The sequence below is a fragment of the Oreochromis aureus genome, linkage group 4 (assembly GCF_013358895.1).
Source record: "Oreochromis aureus strain Israel breed Guangdong linkage group 4, ZZ_aureus, whole genome shotgun sequence".
In the NCBI taxonomy this organism is placed as follows: domain Eukaryota; kingdom Metazoa; phylum Chordata; class Actinopteri; order Cichliformes; family Cichlidae; genus Oreochromis; species Oreochromis aureus.
Window position 1 is genome coordinate 6,823,679 of NC_052945.1, and position 12,452 is coordinate 6,836,130.

Here is a 12,452-nt window from a genome sequence, read left to right on the forward strand (position 1 = left end):
TGTTTTTCAGCCAAATAAACGGCTCACTTTGTCTTAAACTTAGTTCGTTTTCTCCCGTCTCTGATTTTGGGTCCGTTCCTTTAACACACCGGCTTTGCAGCCGTGACAGTTCTATATTCATAATCAGAATACTTTGTTAATTCCAGATAATATTTTGTGGTCAAAGTTGCTCCAGTAAGAACAGTAACTAACTAAACCACATTCAAAAACAAAATATATTACAAAATATTACAAAAAAGCTGTAATATAAATCTAAATGTTGCAGAGTAAGATGGGCAGTATTTTTCACTGCACTGTATTGGAATATAAGTGTAGTGTATCAAGTACTTCGAAGTTGTACTTAAATGTAACCAATTACCTTTTGGATTACTTCCATTACAGCTAAACTTTATTAGATCGAAGTATTTCACCACAAATAAAATGCAAATAAAGACAATGTAAAACTCAGTGTGTTAAATCAACACCAGCATTTTATTTATTTATTTTTTTCCAAAAGCATGTAAAAAAAAATAAAAACAAAAATATGCACAAATGATTGTGTATATTGGCGTAGAAAGAGGGCGCTCACATTTTAAAATGTACCATACTACAACTAAGCAAGAGAGAGGAGGAGGAAGAGAGGAGAAAGACTGCATACAGTCCAAGCATCCTTTTGCTGTAAGGCCACCTCAATCCACAGGTCATGTCTGTAATATAGAATACACTTTCAAAGATGCATACATTTAAAATGTCTTGATGACAACGGCAATAAAAAAGGAATTCCACATCAAGTGTAGCACAGAAATGAAATGATTCACAGATTTAACAACAAAACGTCACACTGCAATCATTCACCTGAGCCTTGTGGCACCAGTGTAAAGTGTACCTTGTCTGCTCTATTAGACTTGGACATTGCAATTCACAGATTTTGCAGTTGTACCTTGGCGAACTGCTAACAGAGAATGACAAACACAGCATTTTTAGATACAATTCTCTTGATTTTTAAAGCATTCTCTGGGATCCAGAGGGCCGTTTTAAAATGACATAAAGAAAACATACATGTTCACACATAGTAGAATTAGAACTTTTGTACATGTGAATAAAGATGGTTAGGTGGGGAAAAATGGCTGCTGGTTGAGTGAAGTAATCCTTTGTTAAAGAGTTGGACTCTACAATAACCAGATCTGTTTTTAAAAAGGCATGATCACAAGATTTTGTTGTAAAGATCTGTGCATTCAAAGGTGTTTTGAAAAAGCAATAAGGTCAGCTCTTTGTCTTCTAAGGCTTCTCTTTAAAAAAAAGTCCATCTGTTTTGCTTCCTATTCTGCACAACAAGCTCAAATTAACAGTAAACCTTCAGTCACAGAAAGTACTTTGTGCCATTCAAGTGTCAGTGGTATTTTCTAAAATGTGATGATTTAATGGCTTTGGAGTTATCCTTTGTACAGAATGAAATAAAACCATGGAAATCTACATTGAATTAATTGTTCTTACATGTTAAAACTAAATAAGATCAAAAGCTGTTGGCTCGGCTAGCTGCTGATCCTACTCAAAAACTTGAAAATAAAAGGCTATACTCAAATCATGGGCAAGTTATAGTTTTATCCTCTCATGTGAGATGCTATTGTCACACTTTTCCCAGCAGGGGGTGCTCTGCACTGGCTTTTGCATGCAGCCACACATCAAGGTGCCCAAATATGTGACAAACTATCCATCCATCTATTGTAACATTGTAACATTTATATTAAGAAATAGGTCCAGTTGCATTTAGCAAATAAGACAGGAGAACCAGAAGGCATTAACTGAAAAAGGACTCAGGGGTTCAAGACAGAGTGACTGGATGTTTATGTCACTATAATACAGCTTTTAAAACTTCATCACAAGACAACAACAAGCTGACAAGCATGAAATTATGAAGCAACACACTGTGAGACCTAAGCTCTGTCCATCAACATCCTCATTTATAGCATACATGCAATAATCAATTTATCCAGGTGTTTACAATTCCTCTTAAAATGTGTCATAGGACAGATGGAGGGATGTTTACATACTAAAGCTCAGCTTCCCTGCCATAATTAACCTTTTGTCTGGTGATTGTGTGTAGATATATGTGCATGACAAGGGTACAGCACAGTGGGGAATGTTTACTAATCACAAACTACAGCTAGTATACAGACAGTATACAAAGCACAATCTGAAAAATTCATTACAATGTTAACCATAAAAAGCTCAGAGATCAACTTATGCCATGACATCAATCAAATCTAAACTCAAGTGGGTCTAAAAATGTTAAAGAGAATCGCTATGTAAGAGAAACAAATGAAAATAACACTTACACCACAAAAGACCAATACAGTCATAAGATAAGGCTATCAGGACCCAGTCATACCAACATGCAAGACTCATTAAAATAATGAAGAACTGTGTGATGAAGTGAGCAATAATAAAACTAACGAAAGCAAAAATATAAACACAAGAGGTGAGTTGTTGCTAACGTGCACGGTTATTTTACAGTACATTGTACCCTGTTTGTTCCTCAAATATATGAAACCTGACAAACCTGTCTGACAGCATTGTCATAATACAGAGGATCTTTTTTTAATTTGATGTGTGTGTTTTTACAATGAGTAATAAAATCTGATAAGTCTTCTTTTAAACCCATGGGTTAAAACTGACCTGAGTGTATGCCCTAACGCAAAACATGTGATGCTCTTTAACCCCTTAGATATGTTTGCCTGAGCATACAGTTTACTTATTTCTAAAAATAAAAGGGTGCAATTAATTAAAACAAAATAGAGAAAAAAAACTGTTCACTATTCCACTCTCCACACTAGAGAAGGCTTTTGGTCACAATCAACTACCAATTTCAAACAGGAAATTGGAAAATACAATTAGGAAATTAACAGTTATCATCAAATTATACTCAAAATTACGGTAAGTGGTATATATCATGACTGCCCAGTAATTTTCTAGATGTCTGTGCATGTATTTGTTTTGATGGCATTTAAAAAGCGAGTGAGTGTGTGGGTGATTTAACAGTGCCCCAGCTTATGAGGCATGTGTTCATCGTGATGCATTGGAGGTGTTAGGAGGAGGGAAAAGAAGAGGCAGGTCTGCGACAGGACAAAGGCAGATGATTATGGCGTCTTTGTTATAGTATTTGTCTCCTTGGCGGCCCAGAGCTGTTTGTGCTGCTCACGTCCAAAACCCTCGTCATAGTTTCCTTTGCTCTTGAACAGTTGTTTGAAGTGGGGTTTGCAGTAAAATTCGCCTTGAAGAGATGCAAAACTGCCAAGGCTGCCAGAAATGGAGGAATCAAAGAGTTACATGCCGATCACAGTGGTCAGGAGAAAACAGGAAAAAAAATAAAATAGCAGTATACTATATATAGTCACCTGAGTTTGGCATTGCAGTGCCTGCAGCAGAAACATGCTGAATGGAAGACAAGGTTGTTTGCAACCAGTTTCTCCATTGGGTAGACTGTCTTCAAACATGATGTACACACTTCCTTCTGGGTGTTGAAGCTGAAGGACTGAGCACACAAATATACTGCTTTACTACCAGGCATGCACATAATGTTCCTAATACAGCCGTTTAGCTTTAGCAAGATGAAAGCTAGACACTAAATGCTCTCTCCTAAGATCAAAAGCTGATGAAAGTGAAGTATCACAAGCAGGTGAACACAGAGCCGTGAACTTGAGATAAGACAAACACATATATATTTACCTTAGATCGTTGGACTGATTTTTCTTCCGTGGCGTTGTCCTGTGTAAACACACAAAAATACATTTAACGATTAAATAAATGATTCAAATATGTATAATGCATAACATGTGTGTGTATGCTATATACGCATTAGAAATATTAGGTAACGCTGCCAAAAGGAAACTGTCCAATAAAATTACAGGCGTCACAAAAATCATAATAAAGGGTATTTTTACTGTCCTCTTGTTACCTTTGCCCGTGTTTTAATAGTGTCAATCTGATCTCTTTCTATTCACTCCATCTGTCTCTTTACACCCCTGGGAGAGGATCAGGTGCCTTCTGTTTAGTCATGTGACTTGAGCTGTGCGTTGCTCTGCATGGATCTGCCCTCAACATAGCAGAACAACTCAGACTCAGTCGTTCAGTTAAGAAATTTTAAGGGATAATGGCATGGACTCTATTACAAAAGGTAGAAGAGTTCTCACTGAAGTAATAAAACTGATGTGCTGCTGCCAGTCTTTATCTTAAAAATGACTCAACTTTGCAATCTGTAATCAGTTCATGTAATGAACCATTTTGTTTGACTCAACCCTACAATCATGGACATTCATAAATTTACTCTTTAATTCTCTGGCTGCCATACAACACAAGTCAGCACAGTTTTCTGCACACTACGGGTGTTGAATGTTTTTGTCACGCAACTGCAGTTTCGTTCAGTTTTATAAGCAAAAGAGACACTTCTCAGACACGAAGAAGGTTAAGAAAGAGGAAAAACTCGCTGGAGGAAGTGACAGTAGTACTGCAGTAGGTTTCCTGAAGCAATGAATATGATCACATCTTTAAGCAGGATTAACAGGTAGATCAAGCAGATAATAAACAGGAAAACATTCAAAACAAGCACAATAAGAACTTCAAGAAAACTTAGTGTGCAGAAGAAGGGAAGTCTCTGTTGAGGTAGGGGAAAGTCCACTGCAGACTTTGCTAAAACCCTGTTATATAAGGCAATCTGGCTGGAGCTGGACGTTGGGGTGAGGTTATGGGGGTTCAGAGGCTGCTATAAATTTTAAAGCTCTTTAGCATCAGAGACAAATGCTGATTGCTGTTTTTTTGCAGGTTTATTACAGCTTTGGAAACAAAATAACAAACAAACAGTTAAGACGCATTAGAGCATGAATCGTTCTTGAACTGCTGACACGAGTCAAGAGTAGAAGTTAAGCAACAAACCTGTGCTAAATAGCATTGCAATGTGCTTGACATGCCTGAAAAACTAGCTCCCTGTACTATGTATAGGAGTCAACGATCCAGGAGGTTTCTTGGTAGTCAGAAGTTTGTTTTGAACAGTAGAGCAAATGAAGTCTTACAGATCACAGCAACTGGTCCCATTGCCCCATAAAATCCAATTTAGCTAGACGTAACTTATATTGGCACTATGTGTTGTATGTAAAAAATTATTATTTATTTTCTCATTTATATTACTGTCAAAGTCAGGCTAATGTTTGGTCTCCATTAAGCACACAATTCACGTCGTCACAGAACTCCTGCTCATTGAAGTGCAACAAGGCCACAGCTAAGCAAGTATTTGTGGCTACAATCATAAATGATAAAGTTTTGCAAAGCTTTATTGACAAATGTGGCTTCACAATGTATGGATTATTAAATCACACTTCCTGGATTTTACATCACATGTTAGTTTAATGATTAGAGAGGTTCTACTTGATTAACGGTGTAAACTGTTGCTGTATTAATTAGCATACTGTTTTTGAACAGGGCTGCCTTTAATGCACCCTCAAGGGGAGAACAGCAAGGGTGTTGTCTGTATTTATGACAACCGGATGACATACTTTGAAACGATTGGTTCATTAACAGTGGGGCCATGCAGCTTCCTGTAGATGTAATCACATCCCAACAGTTGGACGTCTCCTCGTTATCCCCCATTCATCTTGAACTCAGTCATTATGCTGCTGCTGCTCGCTAGCAGACAGCTCACACTTTTCTGGTTATCTAGCAGAACGCATGATAGACCACTTCCTGTTGCTGCAATACAACTGAGAAACTAGCATGCCTCTGATCTTCTCAAATGACTGAACACTGCAGAAACTCAAGTTTGATTTTGTAGTATTTTAAGTTTTTTGCAGAGAATATTTACATCAGTAGAAGGCTGTAAAGGCTGATAAGGAAGTTGTGCAAATGAAATCATGAAATAAATGTAAAAAGGGTAAAGTGATCAAAGCAAAAGCAAAGACTAGCTAATGTTTTGTTTTCTCTTTGGTAAAAATAACCCAGCAGCATTAGTTTCTATGTTAGGCCTGGGCATTCATTCCAAAAACATGTACACAAACATGCAGGAAGACTTGAGATCAGCTTGTGCCATCTTGTCTTCTTTTACCTTATATGGGTCTCAGTTGCCATCAAACAGCTTGAATGTGGCAGGAAGTTGTTTTGACACATCTGGCTTCCTCTGTCTTACACAGTCCCAACAAGGAGTACAATCACTATGTACCTAACCAACTTTCTTACTAATAACTGACTGTAAATGGCAACTTTGTGCTGTATGAATAAATCGCAAGAAACATTTTTTTTTAAGATAAAAATGGATCTAAACATAAATAAAGTTTTGTGGAGTGATTAATTAGGCCTGCAATGAATAACACTGTTTTAACTGTGGGGCAGTTCAGCATACCAGTGTATGAGGAGCTAGAGCCAGCTGGAGTGTGGTTATCTTACCAAACAAAGAGCACTTTCACTCAAGTGTTCAAATCTTCTTGGAAAAGAGCTTCTACTCTTAGCTCACAGCATCATTCCTCACATTCAGCCCTCACATCGCTTTAATCTCACATGCACGTCTGCTTGTGTGCATTTGTATTCATGCTGCAACCACCTAGGAGGTTTTGTTCACTTTTGTTGACTTAGATTGAAGGTTAAAGACCTCTATTACATTTGTATAGTAAATAAGAAGCGACACATCAACCCCGTAGCACCATCGCTTGCTAGTACTGGCGCTACAGGGTAATTTTTGTTACAGTATGGCAGAGGCATGTTAGCCATTTTCCCTATTTATATTCTTAGCTACAGTATTCTTCCTACACAGCTCTTAGCAGCAGTAAGCAACTGCGCATCCTGATCTCCATGTTGAAGTATATTTTAATCCTTTGACTTAAAATACAAAGGTCCCAAAATCCTACTCTCCTTTTCTTTGAGGCCATGAATGATGTGTTTGACCAGGGAGTCAAATGGCCCTCAGGTCTGTTCTTATTCTGTCAAAATCAAGAGGAGTCGTAATGGGGTATGTGGAGATGCCATTTAGGAATTATAGGAAGTATATAGCAATAAAGTGTATACATTCTTCACTGATGTTGACGTTAAACAAGCACCAAAACTACAAACCAGGGCCTCCGATCTCTAAATCTTAAAAGTGTATACAAGACCTGTCTGCTGATGTAAATCACAGACGTTTAACTAGCTACAAAAACTCTAAAAGAGTATTATGGGGTGAAAGTTCAACATACTAGTGAAGTTCAAAATGGACACACATTTATTCTCTTGTAGTGCTGATGGACAGAAAACAAGAAGGCAAACGCCACCACTTCACACTTGATTATCACTTAAAACACAGAGTGCTGCACAATTCACTGCAGCAGGCCCCTACAAGGGAATGCAGGGAAGCTATGTAACAAATGTCATTTATCAAATAAGGTTCCCAGTCTCTCTCCCTCTCTCTCTCTCTCTCGCTCACTTTCTTATTTTTAGAAACAAGATCATTGTTTAATAATTTGGAAAGTAGAGTGAAACAAACTGAACAAAGTACCTCGTCGTCATTAACACATCACACAACAGTGTAAATGAGCTAATTTTCCAGACCAGTACTTACAACATGAACCTAGAGCCTGAATATTTATTTTACAGAAAATATCTAACTGTATGTAATATGGATGTGCAAGCTACGGCAATGATCCAACAACTACAACAGCTGCTGAAGAGAATCGATAACGCTTAACGTGCAGAGACGCAGCAAGCTATGTGGACAACATGCCAAGAAAGGAAAAAATAAAACACTCATCTTATATAAGGTTAATTATAAACAAAATCTGTGATGCAGAAATATTTGAACATGGCTACTGGCTGGGGAGCAGCTAAAAGAAGGATGACATGGTCTCGCTCGTAAGAGCACAGATGGAGGTTTGCCTCAACAGTCTGCAGAGTAATCATATCTGAGCCAAGTTTTGGTCTTTGCTTGACCACTACTTAACTTCTTCTTTTGAACTTCCTGTATAAAAGAAGAAAATGACGAAGCATTTTCTGTGTTTAACAGTATAGACCATTTATCACATGTCCACGTCTCATAGGTTTTTTCACTTCCTGTATAAGATTGACAAAGAGATTCGTGAAACCTATGTTAATGAAGGACGACATGAACTTAAGGGGTGAACAGTGAGACTAATAAAACTATATCCATTTTTGATTAATCTGCCAATTATTTTCATAAAACATCATTGCCAGGGATCATTTCTAACAGAAGAAGATAACATCTTTTGAGTGCTTTTCTGATTCAGTCTTTCTTTCATTGTTTCATTATCTTGGCATTTAACTGTGAAAATGAAAAGATTGTCATACAAGAAAGCTGCAACCAGAAAATTTTTTGGAAATAGGCTGTGCATTAACTTTTTGATGAATAACAAGTCAATCCCAACCATTTCTGATCTCTATTTTCGTTTTGGTTTTGCTGTTCTGTTAATTTAAGAAGTAGGCGAAGTCTTTCAGTAGTACAAAAACCACAACATACATTTTAATATCATTTGCATGTATCATTTCTGAGAAGTAGTTTGCCATTTCAAAAGGAGAAAGTGTTACTGACTTATCACTTGCAATTAAAAGCAAGAAACATATGGTAACTTATAAGATGCACTGCAGGGATACCTTTGCTGAAATGACCAAATTAGAAAGGTTGGTTTAAGGGAAAACGTACTGCATCATTCTTGTCCCAGTAGTGCTAAACCAAACAGTTGGTCCTGGTATTCAGCAGCAGGTGGTATGTTTATGGTTTCTTTTTAAAACTGAAAGAAGTAAAACCAGCTTATGAAAGAATGTGTTGGAGACCCGGAGTCTGTGTTGACTCGATGTAGATTAGGCCACTGCTTTCAGCAAGCTTGCTGGAGGTAAAGCAGAAACTGATGCAAGTTCAAGACATGATCTGATGTTATCAGGGACTTCAGAAGAGAGACCATTTCACAATCAACTTCTTCTCCTTGAATGGAATTCACCATAACATGCCTCATCCCGTCTACAAAAAAATGGCCCCATGCAAATATCTGCTTTGCAATCACAGCAAAATTTCCATCACAGTGGCACTGGAGGGTAAGGAACAGGGAATTAAATGTTGCTCAATAAAGTGCCTTAAGTAGTTACTTCTCAAGTTCAAAAGTAATCATTTGTGAGGTGATTGTCTGCAGACCCCCACAGACATGAGATATCTTAGACGTTCTCTGTTGACTTATAATGCTGTGAGGAACTGGAGTACTTCAAAACTATTTTCTGTGAGGCCTTTAGACGTTGGACCAGTGCTGACAACCTCAGAGACAAAACGTAATGCGAGTTAATGGTTTCAGTCCAGACTGAAAAATACTGGTATAAAGAAGAGACACACAGAGCTTTAAATGGCAGTGGGGGAGGCTGGGGAGACTGGACTGTATAAAAAGAATGGAGAAAAGACTATAATCATGTTGGAAGTTTCTTATCTTCAGCTGGAGCAGTTGCTGGCAATGGTCCGGATTGTTGCTGTACGAGTAGAGCAGCCAAAGCTTTATTACCAGCCCCACACATCTGTCTGAGATCTGATTTACAAGAGAATGCCATAAAACTTCTCAGGAAAATTAAATAACTCAAAGAGAAAGTAACGTACTAAGACTTCCTGGAATGAGTCTTTATGCAGGTTTACAGACTCTAAAACGAGACTGCACATACCCACAGGAAACGAAAGAGACGTGCATTTTTTTCCTTTTACTAGGTCAGGTGTATTTGTGTGCTCAACTGGCAATCAGTGATTTGCCCAATGATTGAAAAATACTGATTTGTCTCTACACAGCTGATTTGGCTTGCAAAGAAGTGGCGTTTCCACGCAACAATAAAAAACACACACACACACACATATATATATATATATATATATATATATATATATATATATATATATATATATATATATATATATATATATATATATATATATATATATATATATATATATATATATATATATATATATATATATATATATATATATATATATATATATATATATATATATATATATATATATATATATATATATATATATATATATATATATATATATATATATATATATATATATATATATATATATATATATATATATATATATATATATATATATATATATATATACATATATATATATACATATATATACATATATATATATATATACATATATATATATATATATATATATATATATATATATATATATATATATATATATATATATATATATATATATATATATATATATATATATATATATATATATATATACATATAATCTGTTAAAAGCATTAAATCAACTGTGAAATTGTTTCAACATCCTTCCAAGCCTGATCCTGTCTGCTTACACATACCTCCTGGCTATATTTCTTGTTTTCAAAGCAAACCATGACTATAATTTAGTAAATGATTGATAGAGGGGGATATAAAGGCACAGGTATGCAGCCAGTGTAACTATGTGCCACTTTTTCCTGCAGCTCTATGCCATGGACCTGCTGGCGACCCATTTAATACTCCTCTGCACATCTGACAGCAGGCAACCCCCCCTTCCATCCAACATATGGCACTTCTGACATGCCCAACAAATCAGGTTTTTGTGCCGTTAATGGTAATTGTTTGACAGAGCAGCATATGGACAAACTAAATACAATTTTTAGTAGTCCTCATTGCAGCTTTGGAAAATGGGGTTTGCTGAAAGCTGCTTTATTTATTTACTGTCTGGCCAAACAAGTGAGTCAAACTGCAACAACAGGCTCCCAAATCCAGCAGGATACTGACGTAGTTCAGGCAGCAGAGCAGGGTGTCAATCTGTACAGTCTACTCCAACTGAAATTACACCCAGACAGTACACTGATGATAGTAGGAAATCAGAGAATGACGGTATACTTACTTAAGCCTTCTCGCCATATGCCAGGGCCATAATTACAGACTTCTAAAGCTGTGGTGCTTTGGATGGATGAAATGTGGTTTTACCACACTGCACATAATGGTTTGACAATACAAACCACTACAGTAAGTGCAAATAAAGCCGAAAACCCAGTCACTTATACATTTGGAAGGCGACTTTGTATGCTGCAGGGTAAAGTCAAAGAGGACCATTATATTCATTGTAGATCCATTGTATTCAAACCTGGATAATTGCTTATCCCTCAATGAACACAGTTATTCCCTAGGGATGCAGGAATGCCTGGATGGATGCTACTAGTCAACATTCATGTTATGATCATGTATGAAGCCAGCTGACTGCAAAGTATGCCCAGTGAGCGGAATACAACATGCACCTTTATACTTTTTTTTGCGTACTTTTCTTTCCCAGGTTTCTTGAATGCTCGTCCATGGTTTGGTGTAATTACTACAGAAATATCAGGTGCAAGTAATGACAATCTGCTATGGCTGGTGCAGCTCCAGCAAAACAAAAACATAAATGCACGCCACATAATATTCAACTGATTTAAACGCATGTATAAGTAGGCCGATAAAAAGGAAGGAAAATGAATAAGTCGTAGACTTAATAAAAAGCAAGAGTGCTTTGTAATAACGCACTAATAGTATATTTAGATACTATGGTTAGATTATAATAATTAGCCATCGAGCTAGCTAACGAGCAGACAAGAAGCGGCACACTGTTAGCATTTTTGAGGAACACAGCGGCTGCGGCGGCGGGCATTTAAATTCTGTGGAAATTTTTCAGAGCTGATTTTCTCCTCCTGCCCCAGCAATTCACGCAGTGGTTTACATAACAAATCAGTTTCTGCACAGCTAACCGTTCCCGGGTGGAAAGACATCATCACCTCACATCTTCTCACAAAAAAATTAAAAGAAGAAGAGGGGCGCGCGGCGGAGGGAGGAGAGGCTGCAGACACACACACGGTGCAAACGGACAAAAAAAAAAAATACACACTCACCATCTGGCTTCTTGTCTGCGACACACTGGCTGATAACACGGAGTCTGCTTGCTCAGTAGCTGGAGGCAGATACCTTCCCTCTCATTCACTTTTGGGTTAAGGCAAGATTTTTTCGGAGTCAGTAACCCCAACGCCGGCGAATTTCTGCCTCCTCTTCGCTTCTCGTTTCGGGTTTTCAACGGAACGTTTTTTTTTCCTCCGGCAGGAGGTCGCACGCTATTGGTTCTCATCTGTTCTGACACATTCGCAGGTTATCGGACAAGTCACAACTAAGACTCGAACAGAAAGTTTTTTTAAAAGGGTTAAATATATGTTAATCGTAATCTAATTGTTTTTAAAGAACAACGATAATAATTTCTGGCTTATTGGTTTAGATATTCTTTGGTAATTGCTTTGAACTGCACATTTCTTCTGATATTATTCATATTATTGCTGGACGTGTCTTTCCGGAATTCATAAGTGTGTGAACATGTCATGTAAGCTTTCGACGCTTTTTGGTTTTTTTGTGTCCATTAAATTTGTCAAAACCATGTGACTAAATGTACCGCGGAATCGTGCATTATT

The 12,452-nt window shown here is 37.2% G+C and overlaps 1 protein-coding gene across 1 annotated transcript; it reads right to left on the minus strand.

The window, feature by feature from the left end:
- Nucleotides 1-452: 452 nt before the first annotated feature.
- On the minus strand, nt 453-12,087 carry limd2 (LIM domain containing 2). Its single transcript, XM_031725851.2, has 4 exons — nt 11,889-12,087; nt 3,706-3,744; nt 3,375-3,511; nt 453-3,276 (listed from the first exon to the last, which is right to left on the minus strand). Exons 1-4 carry the CDS (start codon nt 11,889-11,891, stop codon nt 3,117-3,119), a joined length of 339 nt encoding a protein of 112 aa, XP_031581711.1. The 5' UTR covers nt 11,892-12,087; the 3' UTR covers nt 453-3,116.
- Between the last annotated feature and the right edge of the window lie 365 nt (nt 12,088-12,452).

What these genes read in the sequence shown, in the direction of transcription:
- limd2 (XM_031725851.2), bottom strand. An exon ending in AATCAGTCCAACGATCTAAG is followed by an intron (nt 3,512 to 3,705) that starts GTAAATATATAT and finishes TTGTGTGCTCAG; the next exon opens with TCCTTCAGCTTCAACACCCA. An exon ending in CACTGCAATGCCAAACTCAG is followed by an intron (nt 3,277 to 3,374) that starts GTGACTATATAT and finishes CATTTCTGGCAG; the next exon opens with CCTTGGCAGTTTTGCATCTC.